The sequence below is a fragment of the Rhea pennata genome, chromosome 15, assembly GCF_028389875.1.
Source record: "Rhea pennata isolate bPtePen1 chromosome 15, bPtePen1.pri, whole genome shotgun sequence".
Lineage (NCBI taxonomy): Eukaryota > Metazoa > Chordata > Aves > Rheiformes > Rheidae > Rhea > Rhea pennata.
In genome coordinates this window covers 18,014,101-18,033,580 of record NC_084677.1, presented here as the reverse complement: position 1 = coordinate 18,033,580, position 19,480 = coordinate 18,014,101, and the positions used below count along the sequence as shown (strand labels likewise).

Genomic DNA, 19,480 nt, shown 5'->3' with positions numbered 1-19,480 from the left:
GCTAATCACAGACCGAATCCAGCAGAGTGCTAAGTGTTACTGAAGTGCGTGAGAGTTAAAATCACTCAGACTTTTCCAGGGATCAAGCACCAGAACAGAAAAATAGTGATTTTACATTATCACCCTCCTGGAGGTGCCAGTAGTGGAGAAGGGGGTACCCTGGAGGGGCCAGGGGCTCCTTGCTGCTGGGGTGGAACCTGGCATTTGCTTCTGGTCTTTCTTTTGCCTCTGTTTTTGTAGCTGTCAAATGGTGATAAAAATGCCAATTTCTTTTACAAATCACTTTGAGGTCAAATGAGGAGAAAAGCTTATTGTTTTTTGAGTAACTCTTGTTTTAGCAGGCTCTCTTTAGTGTTTGTATTATAATCCCTAACTTGGAGAAGCTGCTGATACTGTAAATTAACTGGACCCATTCAGGCTAGGGTCACTGTTTATTACAAGCGCCAACAAGGATGTTATTTGTTTGCAGTCGCCTTTGGGGTCCACATTGCCCCCTGTGGTGGCAGACGCTATAGGAATGGCAAAATTCACAGGCATTGTTGTGGGACAGGTAAGTGGAACAAATTCTCCTCTCGATGTCTGCAAGTCTGGAATTCAGCATCTCATCACGTCTCCCAGCGAAACGACTCCGTTCTCATGTCTGCCGGCTTTGTGCCTCTGGCCGGACCGGCGCACCTCCATGCGATGTGATCCTTTCCTGCCGTTCTTCCCATTGAGACGCACCTGATAACATCTTCCGAGCAGGAGCTATCATGGGAAAGTAAAATGTGGCCTTTTTTTTTTTTTTTTTTTGAAATGTAGGCATGCTGAAAATAGGAGCCGGGAGTGGGAAGTAAACCACAAGGCAAAACCACCCCATCATTAAGTGTCTATTCAGGCTGCAGTTGCGCCGGGATGGGGCACAACAGCACCCTTGTTCTAGCGGCTTTGAAACTGCACAAAGCCCGTGGCCCTGGCCGGGGGACTGCCAGCCGCGTCGGGTTTCACCTGCCCTTGGTGCCTGCGGCAGGGAAGGAGCTAAACCTGGATGAAACCTGGAGGAAACAGTGCCTGTGCTGGCCAGGAGTACGGCATCCTAGCTCAGTTCAGCAAAGCTTGATTGATAATAGCATTCATGTCCCACCAAAACGTTGCTGAAATGTTAGGCAAAGTCAAGGTGGAGATGCTGCAGACCTCATTTCAGGGAGTATTCTTTTATTATTTTTTTAAGTTGCAGTCACAGTGGTAAGAAAAGATACCCATGCCTCTCCGCATGAGCCCTGCTTCTCACTTTACTGGAAACCCATCACCACGTTAATTATCTTCTGCTTGCTCATTAGCTTGATATAAATAACAGAATTAATAGAGAAATAGCCACATGCTTGTTCTATTTATGGGACATTTCCAACCTACAGAATGAAGTTAGAGCCACAATCGTACTGTATAAAAGATGAACTAAAAAATACTCGGGCTGTCACTAAAAAATACTCGGGCTGTCAGCTCCCTGGCATGCTGTTTGTCATCAGCACAGTATAATTATCGGGGACTTTAGTGACCCAATAAATACGAGAGCACAGGTGGTATCCATTTTCAGCTGTTTAATTGAAGAAATGAAAGATCCTGTAATACAGAGTCAACACAGAGAATTTGTCAGGCTACGCTAAAAACTTCAATAGCTATAACCTTAAGGTCATAAAAATCACCGATCAGGAGTAAAACATTTTATGGTACAGACATGAAGAGTATTGACTTTTTTTTTAAAATAATTTTATATGCTATATAAATGGTCAGAACAGCCCACTCCAGCCTTCGGCGTGGCCTGAAAAAGTCAGGAGTGCTATGTTCAAATCAATACAAGTAATGCCTTAAAACATAAATTTTAATGCATTTGTGAAGTACAGGTAGCTTGGAGCTACCACCAAAACGGAAAAAAAAGAAAGAAAGAAAACAGAGGAACGGGGAATGCTTATTCCAAAGCCTTCCGAAATTTGCTTGGACGTTTAACGTGCTGCGCACTGAAACTTTTAACAAAATAAGGGCAACTTTTGCCGACTGGGCGGGTGCTTCGTTAGCAGCGGCGGGCCGGGACCCGCGAGCGAGCGCTGAGGAGCCGGGAAGAGCGCTGGGGAGGGCGACGGCGAGCGCGGATACGACCCGGCGGGCGCCGAGGGGCCGGGAAGCGCGCTCTCCCGGGAGGAGCTCGTCCTCGGGAAACGGGCCCTGCTTCGGCGCGCCCTTCCTGTGGCTGCAGCTGTAAAGGGGGATCGGGGGCGGCCCGGGTCCGGCCCAAAGATTCGAACGTTTCGTAGAAAGCTCCGAGGTAACTCGCAGGCCTCGATCGCGGAGCCGACGCGGAGTGCGACGAAGGAAATCCAAGCTGCCGTCGCTGTGCTTTGGGTTGGTCCCTCTGGGATGAGTCCTGTTGTTTGCACACATGGAAGCCCTCACATGAATATTCTGTTCGTGTGAATACTCTCTATTCCTTTTTTTTTTTTTTTTTTTTGCGTTGTGCTTGGCAGCATTTTGGGGGGGGGGGCACACCGCGTAATTAAGAATGCCGTTTTCCTCACTGAAATGGCCTCCTTCCCTGCCTGCTACGCAGGGCTCTTCCTCTGGCTGCCCCCTCCCCACGCAGGTTTGACCGACAGCCTGTACCCAAGTACAGTCTGAAACTCACACCCAGACTGGCACACACGCGCACACTCCCCTCGCGCACACCCCGACACCTCTGACCCGCGCACTGGCCCTTTAAGGACGGCGCGAAGCCGCTTCCCGCCCACGGCGCTCGGCGCCATTTTGTCTCTCCGCCCTGACCTCAGCCCCATGCCCCCTCAGCTCTTCCCCTCTCCCCTGAGTTCCACCTTCACGGGGTTTTCTTTGCCTTCTCGCCTTGTCTTGCTTCTCCCTCTGCCCTGGGCTGCAGGTGCAGCTGGGTGTAAGCATCTCCCCCATGTTCAGCCCCTAAGCTGCTGCCGTTCCTGTCTGTGAGTGAGGGGTTGAAAAAGGGATGGTGGATGCGAGCAAGTTGCTCTGCAGTGTAAAGCCTAGGTCGGCTTTGGGGAGACAGGCTTGCCTGCTGCTAGTTACTGGTTTGGGATGAGTTAATGGTGTGACTATGCCAAGTGTTTTGTACTTACTTTATTATGGCTTCCACGTCCTTTCAGGGAAAGAACTGATCCTGGATGGTGCTGAGAGGAAGTTCCCTCAGCTGCCCTTTGCAGGGCTGTGTCCCTGTCTCTGAAAAGAGGATAAGTGAGTGGTACTGTGGGATGCTACAGTTTCCCCAGCCAGGGCCTGTAGCATTTTAAATCTTGCCTTTCTAATTTTCCTTTAATAAATGTATTCTCAGTGTTATTTTCTTTAACATGATTCAGCTGTGGTTTGAGGTAAATAATTTAGCAATACTTACTTCTTTTGAGGCAAGGATATTGACATGCCTCAGAGGGATAGTTGAGGGAGACTTTCCTACATAAATGAATGTGAATTCTGTGTGATGGGATGGGAGTAGATTTGAAGGCCACAACATTGAGTAGTTTTGTAAAACAAATTTGGGACATCTTTCTGTTAGAGTTTGTTTTTAAATTCTGTTTTAGAGAATTTGGTTTCTTTTTCAGATAACTGTTTATTGTGTTTAAAGTATAGACTGTCTACTCTTTGTCAAACTCTGTAACAGATTGTTATACTAATGACTAATAAGATGGTTAAAAATTCTCACACAAAGTGCCAGGTATAGGATAGTTAAAATCATTCCAGACTTTTGTTGTAGTTTGGATGCCCCCTGAAAAATGTCAGCAATTTTTTCATATTAGCTTAAGTATTAGACAACTTGATGGTCCTTGTTACAAAAAAGTGGAACTTGACTTCTGTTTGCTAAATATCACTAATGTCTCTGAGCGCACCCGTAGAATTGAAATACTGAAATAATAAAAGGCATTCAGACAAGCTAACAAAGCGTCTATGGCCCAACTTTGACATCAATAGAGGACTCGAGTGTGCAGTTGCTCACAAAAGTGGGCACTAAGGCTACGTTGGCAGTCTGAAAATAATTGTCTTTTTTTTAATCAAAGCTTTTCCATTTTTGAGGAAAGGATGGACTTACATTTTAAAGTAGTTTAATGTTAAGCCCCAAAACTCAGTTAAGGTTGCAAGTCAACACTTTTTCTTCTGCACATAAATGGCCTTTTGTATATGAACAGTCTCCTTAAATTCAGTTGGACTTCCCAGAGAGAAGAAGGTGGGTAAATATTTTTCAGAAGCTCCTGCTAATAGTCATTTAATACTAAAACAAATCCCAGACGTTTATTTAGGAAGCATAAGTAGAATAATAAAATTGTAGCTCTTACATATCGAAATACAAACAATAAGGAATTTGCCACTTCAGAAGGCTTGAAATGTTTTTTTCATTGAAGACAAACACTATGTATGTCAAAACGTTTGTGTTTAAAAAATAACTTCTGTCATTTTAGCTATGAGTAGTTTTAAGAGATTTGTTACGATTTTATAATCTAAATTAGTTTTCTCAAATTACAGATAAAGAATGGCTTATTTCAGTTCAACACGGGACTTTGTTGCACTTTCAGATCTGCATCCAAATCTTGCTCGCCCTGTAGGTCTCAATGACATGGTACTTTTGTTCTCAAATGAAATTGTATATGACTGTATTATATTACTGCAAAATTATGTAATTGACATGTATTTAGATACTGATAGCATTAGTATAATTGTTAGATATAAACTACCTTCCCTTCTTTGTGTATAAACCAACAAAATGAAAATTGATGCTGTTATTGTCCATAGTGTGTGGATACCACAACTATAGATATTGACTGGACAGTTCAATGCCTGAAAGTATCAGAGGCTTCTTTGTAATGTTTTAAATGCATGCTGAATTAGTAAAAGCATGTACAGAGTCAGCATTATGTAGGCACAATACATCTGTAACCTACAATAGTCTTTCAGTACAAGCTATGAAGATAAGGCCCAATCCTGCAGTCTTTACTTGTGTGCTTAATTCCACTAAGTGAAATAATGCAGTCCTTAATTATTCAAACAAAACTCTTATTGAATACTATGGTGTTTGGACTGTATAAAAATCTCACAATTGCATATCAATTGGGATTATTGCTGTTTCTTTATTTAGAACCAAAAAAGATACTGTACAGTTGTCAAGCTATAAAGAGCTAAGAATTTTCTTGTGGGAGCATAGGAGAGTGGGATGAAAGTAAAAGTTTAAACTTAAAGTAGAAATTTACAAAATGTGAACTTCAGCAGCAAAATTCTGTACCGGTTGGTTTTATACGTATATTTGGATATGCCTGCATGCGTAAGTATTAGTTTTTGTTGTTGTCCTGATTTGAGTGAGAATTATCCTCATTAGAATAAGAGTTGGAGCATGGGGTGCACAGTGTAACTCAGTATTTTTCTCTTTCGTGTTTTAGATCAAAAACAGGAAGTCTTGGGGCCCCAAATTTTTCATTCTTTGCTCTTCAAGATTATGTTTTAATATGGGAGGGAGAAGGCTATGTTATTCCACTCTTGTGTAGCCCGCCAATGATAACATGTCTTTCAAGTGTTCAGTGCTGCTGGGACTAGGAGCCGGGAGAACAAAACGGAGAGGCTACATTTCCACATGGATGGACTGCAAGCTATGGTGTGGTGTTATAACCGTGTCTCTCCATAGAACTTGAAGTAGATGCACAAAGTGGGGCTGTATGTCCTAATGCCTTCTAAAGAGAGTTGCAAACAAGGAATTTTCCTGTTCCCACAGCTTTTTATTTGGGAGGGATAAAACTTGGCCCTCTATCCTTATTTATTTTAAACAATAACAGAAAAATCACAGAGAAGGGATGAACTAGGAAAGGAAGTTTTATACACACTCACAAAAGTATTGTATATTCTTCCCAACTTCTTATAAACTTCTGGTCTTCAGCAAAGTTTGATTAAATATTTCTTCACAGTTATTCCCAAATACAGTGTTCCATTAACTTGGTTAAAATGTTTAATTCTACAAATAAAACTAATTTTGAATATTGCAACTAGCAACACATAGTAAATGAAGTATTTTTGTATAAAAGCAGCTCCCTAGTTTCTGGTGATAGATTGAGCAGTATGCATTTAGGACGTTAAAATAGGTGTGTATACATTATTCTAAGTATCTAAATGTCATAGTATTTATTTTTCACTTTATTTTTTAAAAGACAGTGAAATAGATCAAAGTCTAAGAAATCTGCAGTGTCTTAATGCTGTAGCCTGATGATTTGGTTGAGTGGCCTTAAGCAATGCTCTTTGCCAAAAAAGGCAATATGGCCTTGTCCAAAGCAAATGTTCCACTCCTCCTCTTTCAGTGGAACTGGTGCTTGTGTAGTTGCAGAGTAAGCTGATCAAGGAAATGATTTCTCTGGAAATTTTTCTATCTCCTGTCCTCCAAAAATAGTTCTCAGCTATACTGCCTCCTTCAGCCAGCTTGCCATGCTGGCTTAGTGCTGCCACAGGGGAGGTAAATATGATTACAACAGGGAAAAGGGAGATCTCTTTTGGAAATTGCAGATTTACAGCAGCTTAATTCATGTGAAAAGTCATCCTAAATTTCAGTTCTTCTACCAGTGGGGAGAGTGGGGAGATACAGGGTGTATTGGAATCTGGTTTAATTGAAAGGAACTTTTTGTTTAAGAATCAAAACCAAAAAAAAGAGAAAAATAAAATCCTAATCTAGATCACTGTATGTTGCTGACAGATAGAAAATATCCTATGTAAGAAGAGTCAAAGAACTGCTTTATACTGTTGTACATGTTTTTCCTTTTAATGAATTCATTCAAATCACTAGGGTAAGACAGCTACCTTGCTCCATCTAGTGACTGAAAGTAAACTGGAAACACAAGATCTAATTTTTGAGCACACTTGAATACAGCATAGCTTCAGGGAATCAGTTGGGTTGCTCTGTTCTGTGAATGGGTGTAAAATTCAGTCTGTGCTGATTATTAAATTGCTGCAATTGCATCTGACAAATTGACTTCTGTGATTCCCATACTGGAACAAGAAAATGAGGGAATACTGCAAGTAAGTGTGTACATGAAGTGGAAGAGACGTGATGTGCTGCTTTTTTTGTTTGTTTTTTAAGTATCTGTATTCACAGTGTATGCTTTATGGCTCCTGGAAGGACCATTGGGAATTTAGAGCAATTAGGGTAATCTGATGAGGAATACATTTATGATACAGGTTTGTGGAAGAGGAAACTATCTCCATAGCCTCAGGACTTCATCTCTCAACTTCTGTTGTTACACGATACCAGATTCTCCTTCGAGTCCTCTTTATGATACCATCTTTCACTGTTCTTAAATTCTCAAACCAACACTGTTGTGCTGTTCTCTCATGCTGGAGAGGACCTTTGTTTAACAAATATATTCCACAGGGCTACATGTTGTTCTATGTCAACACTCTAAAGCACCACACTTCTATAATCCTTACAGAAATTGTTAATAGCTAGGCTTATGGTGCACTGAAGCTGCTGCTTGTCGGTCTCCTCTTCCGCACTCCTATGGTGTTACTTGCTGTTCTAACGCTTGAACTGTAAGCTGGATGTGCTGTAGGCTGTCATTCTTCCTGTGTGTTTCTTCCTAGTACTTCTGTTCCACAGTTGAACTGAAGTGCTATCGCATAATAAATAAAGGTTTAGCAGAACAGAGAGTAAAATTAATTTTGTCTTGAGTTATCCAAAAGCTTGTTGCCTAAGCTCCTTTTGTAATCAACTGAGAGGTAACAAGAAAGAGGCACCTTTAAAAATGTGTTGCGTAGGCATGGACGGGATGTACAGATGTATGTTTTTCAATGTTGGCGGCCTGGGAAACCTAGATACTCAACTTTGATATTAATCCTGTCCAGATTTTTCATAGTAGATTTAAGATCTGAGACCTGTATACAGAGCATGAAAGGACCTTAAATGTTTATGCCTGCCTGAGGAGAGAATGCCCCAGGAGAGCCAAAACTGAATGTTTTGGGGTGAAGTTGGTACCCTCCAATTGTCTTTACAACCAGAAATATTTGCATCTCTCTCTTTCAATATTTTAGTCACTTTTTAAAATTGAATGTTTTATGTTTTAGCCTTTAGTTCATAAGATATTGCGGAATAAATAGATTAAAATGATTACCAGTCAGAAATATGTTTATTATCATCAGTAGAGTACAAGTCCATGAAATCTAATTTATTATATACATCTGTGTTTAATATTTGTATTCTATAATCTTTTTATTTTTTAGAATGTAATCGGTGTGGTTATTGGGAAAACAGATGTCAGAGGCTTTCCAGACAGAAAAAGTAGAGTCCTTTTTAAGTGTCTTTCTTCATTTTCTCACACAGTGTAGCTTGGCATGTATGACTGAATCTAATATTTAAATGATAAGCAGACTTCTTACTGCAAAATGTGTGGGATAGAAATGTGCAAACAAAATTTCTAGGTTGGGAGAGGAAAAGCAGCAGGGAAGAGCAGTATTAGTTTGGCCAAACCTTATCAATTAGAATTTGTTTTGAAGAACTCCAGCATGGAAGTGTTTCAGACCCAGATTTTTATAATTCAGCCTCAGGGTCTGAAGAAGATGGTACCAATTTGAACCCACATTTAATATAAATACTTCTGGATTTGATTCTAGTCTCTTCATATTCTTTCTTAAAACAGAAATGTTAAGGGGATGTTTTGAGGAATGAAACAAATAAGTAATTTCTGGTCTGAGTAGCAGCAGATTCATATTATTGCATACTCCTAAAGAAAAAAAAATTGAAATAATATATTGTTAATATGACATGTTAAATCCTACATTGATACAATTGGAAATTCAAGTTATATGTCTACAGTTGGATGACGCACTGTTAGGAAGCATTTCCTGCTATGGAGCCTAATTTCAGCTCTGTGTCAAGGGCTCAGCTTTTCTGTGTGTATTGCCATCTTGTTCAGCCTGTTCTTATGGTGAATTTTTGGAAGAAGGTCGTCTTGTTTTCACCAGAAATAACTCTATAGTCTGAAAATCCAGTGGTTTCATACTTATGCCTCCATGTAACTAGTCGGATTATGCTTACTATATTCAGATCCACTCTATAGGTTTCACTGATAACTAAAAAATAACACTTTGCATAATGCAGTATGATACATGGAGTGCTCTTTTTTTTTTTTTTAATTAGCTGGAAGAGAAAGGGGAGCACAGTGTTTTTAAGCCACACTGATGGGCTCTTGATCATGAGTTTTTCATGTGGCCAGAAACACCTTGTTTTACTCTGTTAAATCCTGTAGTACTGTCTAGACAGTGATATGTCCAGAGATGTAAGTCACCATGTTCTGTTCATACGTGCCAAGCCATCTAAAGATGGCCTACCTACTAGAAAATTTGGCCTAATATATACATTTGTTCATATTGTTCTCTAATTTCTTAGTGCTGTTTATATATTTGTCTGTGATTGTGTGATAGATGATGATTGTCTACTGTGCATGTAGCATTGTATAGTTGTTTTATTTCTCTAGCATTAGATCTATAGTTTGTATGATGTTGCCTAAAGTTAAGTGATACATATACATTAATAAGATCATACAGGTACAACTACTTCATAAATTGTAATGATCCCCATTCATGAACAGCAGTGTGTTTACTGAAAAATCTGCTGACCTCTAGTGGTACTCACGAGTGCATGGGTAGCATGTTCTTTAATGCTTTACATTTATGGCAAGATCTAGCCTCATAATAATAATTTTATTATATATTCTAGATCAAAACCAAGCCATGCTAATAAATTTTAATAGCACTGTTCTTTTTGCAGACATTGGATCTGAAAGATACACCTTCAGTTTTACTATTCGTGATTCACCAACTTATTTTATAAATGTAAATTCTTGGGGCAAAGAAGACTATATCAGATCACTTTCAGAAAGCTTTAGAGTTGGTGACTGTGGTAAGCTGGAGTTTTCTTTTTAACATGTTTCTGTTTGAATATGTCTTTTTTCCAGTAAATCAGTGTTATGCATTTGTGGTTTTACTGTATTTTTCTCCAAGGACTCAGAAAACAATCTAATTGGAAACAAGTTGTTCAGTTATGTTAAGTATAAAGAGGAAAGGAATAAGATTTCTATAATTTAGATTCAAAACTAGTACATATGTCAACAAAAAGACTATATATAAATCCTTCAGGTGCTGCCACCCAGAACTTTATAGTTAGTTGATATAAATTCTTACATTATAATCAGTTCTTATAAATTGTGAAAAATAAATTCTGTTAAGTAGTTCAATGTTTATGTCTCATTTAGTTACTACAATTGTTTATAATGATAAAACGAAAATTCACTAGTCTTGTATTTATTTACTGTCTGTGCTTTTATCTCTCTCAGCTAATAAGAATGCTGCTGCTTATTGATGTTGGATCAGAGTGTTTGAATGATACTCATGACTATGAAGAATTTATACATTAGAACTGTGTCAGTTTGTTTCCATTAAATGTTTTGAGGACTCCTGTGGGACTTTGGTTATAGTATCAGCTCTCTGGACAGTTGCATTTTCCACTGTGAAAACATTGACCAGTAGTTATTGTGTCTACTGCACGAACATGTGCATACATACTTTTTCCCCTGTCCAACCTGGAGAATAACCATTTTGCAAAACTGCTTCTCTTCATATCTATGTATCTCTTTATATAACTATATTCAGTTTTCTAATGTTACTCATCAATGTTTTGTTTTAGTTACAATTGAAAATCCTTTAGTTCAGACGAAGGAAACAGAAAGGGAAGAAAAGTTCAACCCTGTAACTCCTAGGTAAATTTAAAGCATAGACTGGAATTTTTTTCCAAAAAGATTACGGTTAATATTTTCTTTAATTCTCAGCTGACTATAGCATCATGCTACTGGTAGGAGTATTTGGTTGTCACCGTGCTACACTAGTGATGGTGTAATTCACCATTTTGCAAATGTTGCATTACATGAATTGGATACAACAAAGTAAAAATTATTTGGTAAAAGCTGAAAGATTTACAAATATGTGTTGTATATTGCAGCCAATTCATGCTGCCTTTTCAATACTGATCAAGTATAAATGTACAATAATTAGTTTTTCTTGAGGAAATTTCTAAAGTTATTTTACAAATTTATAAACTAATTCAAACTTTTCAGTATTTTTAGTGCAAATCATAAAATATTCCTTTGTGAACTGAATTAATATTTTGCACTTTGTTAATAAATTGGTAAGTGAAATATTGATTGATGTGATTTGTTTTGTATATACTATCTAGTTCCTACAAATTACTGATCAGTGAAAATCACTCAGTGGTCAAAACTTGTTCCTCTTATGAAATGGACACCAGCCTACTTTCTCTGTTGCATTTGCCTGTCAAGGACCCTCAGGATTATTATTCACTGGGTGACATCATTGCAAATGGACAAAGCCTCAATGGAAGAATCCTTAATTTACTTGCAGCTGTAATGTCAGTAAGTTAAGGGGCCACAAGAAAATAAAGAAAGTTTTTCTTAACTGTAGTGTGGGTAACTTAATTGAGTTAAGTGTGAATATGGATTTCTGGATTCATATTGGACAAAAATTAATATTTCTTGTTTGTTTGTTTAGATCGGCTGTCATTTTGGTTGAGTTACAATAATCATATAAGCTACTTAAGATTTTCATAAACAAGGTGTAGGAAATTAAGGGAATAGAAATGTCCTGAATTAGTTATCTTTTTGAAATCATGCATATCAGACAACATTTTATATAGAGACAGGTTTGCAGTGCGTACCTTGCAAATATGTAAATTTTTTAGATGAAGTGTGTCTCTCTTGAAGTAAAATTACTATTAAACTTCCTTCTTTTGGTGGAGTATAGTGGTTTTTTTCAGCTATTCTGTTTTCTAGTTCATCACTTTTATTCTGCTAAACATTCTTTAGAAGAAGAGTGACTGCTTGTTTTACTTTTTAAAGGTTGGAGAGCCAAAGTATTTTATCACTCCAGACAAAAGAAAAGGTCAGAGGTGTGAAGTAAAGCTGTATGATGAAACAGAGATGTCTTTTCCAATAGTATGGTAAAATGTATTTTAATTCACTAAAAATACATCAATTAATGCAAGAGTAGGTAAAGAAATCATATTTCAAGTATTGCTTTAGTATTGTCTTTAAATATATTGTTCTTTGAAGCAGCAATATTGATTAAACAGAGACTTGAATTCAGTAGAAAGGCCTTGGATATATTACTTATCTGTGATACAGAGCTATATATTTTAGGAGTTCTCAAAAGCAGACTATAGACAGTGTTACTGTAGTCACCATAAACAATGGCTCTTGCTCATGAAGCTATAGATAGAGGCAGAGATTCAGGAAATTCTTAAGGAATGATGTTGTGAGGATATTTCAGAGGCTATCAGTTAGGAGGTGTGTGGTAGATGAAAAGCAAATACTTGAAATCTTTTTCCAAGAATTAAAAAAACAAAACAAAAAACCCACTCCCCCCACCCCCGGACACACACACACACACCTGTTTTGGCAGTATTTTGTCATCTTTCCAAATTTACAGGGAACTGAATAAGATTTTGTCAAGGGGTCTAACCATCAATTATTATTTCTGAGGGATACCACTGGTCTCAATCTAGTTTCATCACCCACAGTTAAAAGGATTCCAGTATCGGAAAGCTGGCTGAACATCTGGACTAGTGATCGTGAGCAATGAGCTAGTTCCTGCAGAAAAGATTCAGATGATAAGCAGTTATTTTTACTCTGATTTGCTCTAGTTAGAAATTTCTTTTTTCAAAGCTCTGAAATAGACACATTATTTTTCCAGGTATATGCTGCATTTAATCATTTTGAACAACTTACAGTGCTTTATTTTATCCTACTTGGCATGGGATAAGATAGGGACTGTATTAGGTCGGTCATAAATGCATACCAACAGGGTGCAAAGTAGACAGCTTTGGATATACACAGCATTTCAGTTGAATGTGTGTATAACAAGGGGATACTGTCACTCTAACCAATTAATTATAAGTGTATTATTTAGTAGTTTGAAGGCAGGTGAGATTAATACTCCTTAGTGGCATAAAAGCTAGTTTGTATCATTTTTCAGATATGTTCACTGCTGTTTCAAAATGTTTTGACTGACTGCCTTTTTTTAATTTAGTTGGGATAATGAATCTATCCAGCTTGCACAAAGTTGGATTCCACGAGAAACAGGTATCATTTTCTGGTTTTGATATTTTTGCTGTAGTTCTTAATATGATACTTACGCTAAAGTAACAAAAACTTGTTTTTTTGCTTAGTAATATTTGCATCAGATGTGAGAATAAATTTTGACAAATTTAGAAACTGTATGACTGCAACTGTGATATCAAAAACCATTATTACAACTAATCCAGGTAAGACCTGTTAAGTATTTTTTGCTGTAATGCAGAATGCATGAATGAATCAATAGGAGGTCTGATTTGTTCTCTGCCTGCCTCAGATAACTCTCTGCCTTCTTGCCTGCCTCAATTTGAGCACTGTATAGTTAACAGTTTTATTTTCTTCTGTTTTCTCAGTTGGGTCTGGAACATCAACTTAATACCTTTTTGGTTAAATGCATGGACCAGATTGTCCTCAGAATTTCACGTGCGTCTTCTTTGAACCTAACGCTAAATGTGTGCTTTTCAGAATGCAGAATTTGGCCAATCGTATCTGTGCATAGAGATTCATAAAAATTCTGTTTAACTTTTTTTTTTAAAGGCGCCCAAGTGCCTAATCTCATAATAGCTGTCTGCTTGTGAGTCACCTGCACCATTTGGCAACACTTTCTGTGGTTTTTGTCTCATACAAATGTGAATGGGACAGACTAAAGGTCCCTCTTGCCCAGTATCCTTTCTCTAGATAGCAGTTATCAAAAGAGAATGGGTATAGTTCAAACAGAAAGATACTTCCTTGATTTTCCCATTCAACTTGTTAACAGTTTGTGCCTCAAGGACCTGCCAAACTATAGATTGCATCTTTAATAATTAACAGTCTTTAATGGAATTACTTGAATGAATTGATCTGACTTTCTAAAAACATGTAAACTTCTTGCACACAGAATACTCTGGTCAATACATTTCCCAGCTTAGCAGTGCTATGTGGAAAAAATACTTTCATTTATTTTGTACTTGTGTTGATTTCGTTCATACAGAATTTTTAGAAACAGTAAACAGTAACTCCCTATTCATCTTTACCTTGCTGTTCACAAATGAATACACTTATATCATATACAACTCAGTTATTGCTGTGTGAAACAAAGATTCCTGGTTTATTTAGTCACTCCTTGTAAGGAAATAACTCCAAAGTTTTGATCATCCCTTCCTTGTGCTCTTTTTCTACTTCTCATATGTTCCTATTTAAGATGGGGGAACTAGAATGACACAGCATATTCAAGATGCGGATGTGCAATGATTTTACGCAGTGTAATCTTTCATTCACTGATCTCAGGTGAAGAGGTTGAGGCAGCCTTTAGATACTCTAATAAGCTGGTCTAAAGCTGTCCTTCAGCTTTCCTGTGTTCTCTGAGACAGTATAATGATGCATCATTGATAATGGGTCAGTTGTTCATATTTTTAATGTAAATTTCCCCATACTACAGAAGAGGCAGTCAGTTACTCAATGACCAAAGCTTTTGACTTCCCTGCTTTTTGTTCCATGCCTTTGAAGCATTTCCTGAGTATTCCATGTAAGAATAAAAGAATCCCTTGGCTAATTGCAAGAGACATAATATTGGTACTACCAGAATAACAAAGTTGTAGAACATAATTATTTTATCATTTTGAAAAGATACATATGTTCATATCTTTTTAAAAATATATTTTTCAAGACACAGCAGAAGCAAATATTCTCTTCAGCTTCCTAAAAGAGAGTGCGCAGTCAGGAGCTTTGCTCAATAAAATGGAGGAGCAATCAAAAGAATCCACTAACTGTAAGGAAGTGTTCAGGTGCTTTGATTTCATACGGTGGTACAAGTGTACTATTATGGTGCACTTTAAATTTCAATTTCTTATTTCTTGTGTTTATAGAAACAAAACTAAAGTATTTCCTGGCCAAATACTTAAGATTTGGACTGTTACTGGACTATCCATAATATTATCAGTTATGTATTTTCAGGCTTTGTGATTATGCCATCTTGCAGCCTGTCTGACTTGATCTTTGTGGCTTGTATAAATAAGAAAAAAAAAGATAAAAGTTTTAGTCAAAAATTTATTGGGGGAGTAAAGATTAAATATTAGGTATTTTCCTGATTTGACTTATCTTTTTTTGTTGTTGTTGTTGTTGTTGTTGTTGTGTTTTTTTTCTTTTTTTTTTTTCTTGTTCCCAAATCATAAGCCTGCTCTAAAAGGAGAGTACCTGGAGGCTTTTCTGGTGCTTTAAATCAAATCCTCTCCTTTTTATTAACCTTAAATCCTTTTGTTCTTGCTGCTGTTGTTGCTGTTCTATGATGTTTCTTTCACAGACACACTTAATGTGTCATTTTAACTTTTAGTGGAGACTATAGTTGATGTTTATACTGTGGAACAGCTGAAAGTAAAAGCTTTACAGAATGATGGGAAACTTGAACCTGTCTATGGCATTATTTATGGCTACATTTCTACACTGGACATTGATAATGATGCATCTAAAGTTATTCGCAACAGATGGTAAACAACTGCTTGTTTTAAATTTGTATTAAAATATTATCCTTTTTTCCCCCTGACCCAAATTAGATTGAACAATATTTTAGTCTAGTTCCGGAAAAGAAATAATGAGACTGCTCTGGGTAAAGCTCTGTGAGTATCTGTTGCATAGTTTCAGAAGGAGAAAGGAGAAGTAGTTGGGTTTTTGAAGGACTTGCTCTTTCTGGTCCTAGGGGAGAGAAGAAAGACCATTTTGTCTTAGGTGGACTTTGAGTGTAGAAGATGAAGAACTTTGTCAAAGGGTCCCTTGGGAAGTCTCAAATTCTAGAAAACAGTTTCAAACAATGAACAATTGCTTATGTGTTTTAATTGTCTGTGTGCCTTTCAGTTCAACGTGCCGTTGTGTAGTGAATGAAATGTCAAACACATGCATTTTCTGTGGTGATATCTCTTCAGACTCAAAGTCAACTTTTACAAGCTTTGACATACTCGTTGATCTGTCAGATCATACAGGAACTCTTTATTCTTGTTACCTCTCTGACTGTGTAGCTGAGGAAACATTAGGCTGCACAGTAAGTAGAAGCAAATTAGGGGTTTTTTTGATCTGAGCTGTGAAGTATGATGAAAATTATATAAATGTACCTGAATGTACTCTCTATATGTGTGTATATGTACAATGTTTTTAAAAATGGTGTATGTATGAATATATGTTTGTATACATTCATACACACACACACACACACATATATATACTCACACACATACGCATTTTTTAGCCAGTCAAAAAGAGTCAATCGATGCTAATAAGAAGAAACACATTAAATGTAAGAGTAAATAGCCTATTAAAAATATCAGTTTGTTTTAATTAATTTCTACTTTTCTGAGAACATAGTTGGTATTCCCTAACTTTGATTCTCAAACACTCTGCAGTTTATTGTGATCAGTCTGACTGTCTTGGTATGTTTATCACACCAACCACTGTGCTAAAAGAAAAAAAAATACAGTTTAGAAATGTATTAAAATGAGTGGGATGCTCTTTTCATCATCATTTTGTTCTGGAGATGTTTACAGCTATATGCTGAAGAACTGTTCTGTGCTATCATGTCATGTCCTTAATAGGTCCATGAGTTCCTAACTCTAACAGAAGACAAGAAGACTGCATTGAAATGGCACCTTCTTTTGGAACGAAGCAAGATTTATTTTAAAGTTAGTATTTAATATTGTTCTAAAACAATGGATGTTTCCAGTTAGGCAGTATATTTAATATTGAAAATTTGCATGCCAGTTCTACTGGAATTTTAAAAATAAGCTTTAATTTTTGTATATATTCTGAATATTCCAAGCAAACATTCTATAATTTAATTTAAACAGCAGATGGTGTCTCTGCAGGATCAGATTTGTAGGCCCCTTTCAGGCAAACTATGGAAGACGCAAACAGCTTCTTGTCAATACTGCTTGAAGCACTGATCTTGCAAAACCTTGTATAAAATATAATTGAAGTCACTGATTTCTAGGGCTGTAGTGGTCAAATGGTCAAAGTTAACAGTGATTGCAAGAATAAGGCTCAGTCAATATTTTTTAACGTACTGTGTAGAATATAGGGTTACCTAAATGTATTTATTATTTAGTTACCCGTTTCTGCCCTTTTAATTTTGTATTTTTAGAGGTAGTATGGTGAGATATTGCTAAATTTGCACTCGTCCTTGAAGCGAAAACAGTATTAGATTCACATACCTGGAGAAATTGTTATTAATAGTAATCTGCTATTATTTGCAATATTCTTGCCTTTTTCTTTTCTCTCTCTCTCTCTCTTTTTTTGCCCATTTTAGGACAACTTTAAACTGACTCCCATTTTTAAACTTACCCTTCTTACAAACGTCGTCTTACTCTTCCATCTCTTTTATCCCTGTTTCCAGTAAAATTTAACTTCATTTTACTTCATAGTGACAGGCATATAACATTAAATATGTATATTTATGTATAAAATAATATATGTATAACCGTATATGTTAATTAAACATGCTATGTGGTGTTTGTAAATAATAAAATTCAAAGTACTTTATAGCAATGAAACAACTTTATTTTTACAGCTTACTTTGTCACCCAGTTGGAGAACTGGATTGAAAGTGAACGTACTTTCGTGTAAACTGGCAGACCCTATAGAGGCAAGTCAGAGCTTGTTGCAAAAAGGAAAAAGATTACACTATATGTCTTGTTAACAGCTGGAGAAAAGGTTGTTTCTTCACTGCGTTATTAGAGATAGAACACTGTTGTCATTGTATTTTGCTAAGTATGTTCTGATGATAGAGAAGGAATATACATTGCTAATCCTCCTGAGTGTGCTTCTGTATTGATCTTTTTTAGATAATTGCACTTTTAAAAGCTTACTAGGGCCTTAGTTGAAAGAAAGTTAATTCTGCTAAATGAAACCCTTTAGAACTGAGAGGGAAGCTTTCTTCATTCATTTAAGAATATATTTGAAAAATTCAGAAACAACAAGTAGTACAAGACAGATCTCTAGAGCTTCTATGTTTTTGACTGCCTTGCTACATGTGTTACTTCAGAAAATAAAGACCAACTTTCAACACTGCCTGTGTTTGTGGTGTACATTGGTGAGCCAAATATAGAACTTCGGGCACCTGCAGAGGCATGGAAAGAGCCATGATTTTTGCAAGGTTGCTTTTCTTTAGGGCAGACTAGGTCTTACAGGACCACGGTAATCAATTACAGGGGGCCTTTGGCAACCAAATGATCAAGCTAAGGTGGCAGAGGAGAAAGGGCTTTTCTTCACCAGGATAGTTGTTCTTACCTGAATATAAAGAACCCCTGTATGCACATGTTGGTCTTCTCCATTGTTTTTTTTTTAAATCTATTTCTGCCCTTAGCTTCCTCTGCAGCTGGTGGATTTTCTGCATTCACCAGTCCCCACCTTTTGAGCATATTAGGACTTGGCCTGTTTCAAACTGTGGGAAGATGTTGCTGCCGTTCTTTTGGCAAGTACTGGTTGGGGTAGAATGCTTAAAAACCTCTCAGTTATCCCTGGTATGCTACCTACCCATTAAAGCACCAAGGCAAAAAGAGCTCCAGAAACAGTGAATTCTGACAAGCAAAATACAAGAATTGTAGCCCCTTACTCTTGTGAGCAGGAACATGGAATTAAATGTACAAATTGTATATTGCTAATGGGTCATTTTGTCTCTGCTGTTGCAGCAATAAACAGCTTTAGAATATTAGCTGTTACAGCTGGAAAATGTTGAAGTGAATCTTTTCAGTAATTTTGATTACAACTCAGCTTTGCAATCAATACACAGTGCTTAATACCAAATTGCCAGTGGTGTGCTGTTGCAGCAGACAGAAATGTTCGACAGAGCACATTATAAAGAAGGCTGCAGAAAGTGAATTTAGTCCTTTCTCTCCCAGAATTATTCACCCAAATGTCTCTGTCCAGCCCTGCTTGTCAGAGAGCTGCACACCAAATTCAGAGAACAGCTTTCTCACTCACAGAGGCAGGCTCAAATTAAGGCACATTTTGACTTCCAGGAGTCAGAGGCTGTTCTGCTCAGATTTAATGGCTGTTTGTTTTAGTTGGCCTGAGTTCTTTAGCCTTCCTTTAGATAAAATCTGAATTAGGTTCAGAGCATTTAGTGATTACAAAGCCTCATCACAAAAAACTTTTGCAGGTGCTTTAAGCCATTAGCTTAAACCACACTATAGGGAACTGAAATGGATATGTTTGCAGGATCAATACCAAGGTGTTGCATTGGTTTGCAGTGATGTACTACAAATGCATGCAGCTGGAGAAATGAATTGATAGAAAATCTTCTGTTTTTCGTATGCAACATATTCTGTTTTATCATATGAAATACAGTTTACTGGGCCTTCTGCTCTTTC

General features: G+C 37.3%; 1 protein-coding gene across 1 annotated transcript; it reads left to right on the top strand.

Moving 5' to 3' along the window:
• The first annotated feature begins 4,516 nt into the window (after positions 1 to 4,516).
• MEIOB (meiosis specific with OB-fold) lies at positions 4,517 to 17,808 on the top strand. Its single transcript, XM_062588633.1, has 13 exons — positions 4,517 to 4,585; positions 8,233 to 8,290; positions 9,779 to 9,910; positions 10,694 to 10,766; positions 11,240 to 11,435; positions 11,919 to 12,019; positions 13,108 to 13,160; positions 13,247 to 13,342; positions 14,797 to 14,898; positions 15,460 to 15,613; positions 15,978 to 16,161; positions 16,709 to 16,795; positions 17,680 to 17,808. The coding sequence occupies exons 1-13, from the start codon at positions 4,517 to 4,519 to the stop codon at positions 17,806 to 17,808; spliced, it is 1,434 nt and encodes a 477-aa protein (XP_062444617.1).
• Positions 17,809 to 19,480: the final 1,672 nt, after the last annotated feature.

Excerpts from the sequence above, each read along its gene's own strand:
- MEIOB (XM_062588633.1), top strand. The coding sequence starts at position 4,517 with ATGGCTTATTTCAGTTCAACACGGGACTTTGTTGCACTTTCAGATCTG. Across the intron at positions 13,161-13,246 it reads TTGGATTCCACGAGAAACAG|TAATATTTGCATCAGATGTG; the intron begins GTATCATTTTCT and ends TTTTTTGCTTAG. Across the intron at positions 15,614-15,977 it reads AAAGTTATTCGCAACAGATG|TTCAACGTGCCGTTGTGTAG; the intron begins GTAAACAACTGC and ends TGTGCCTTTCAG.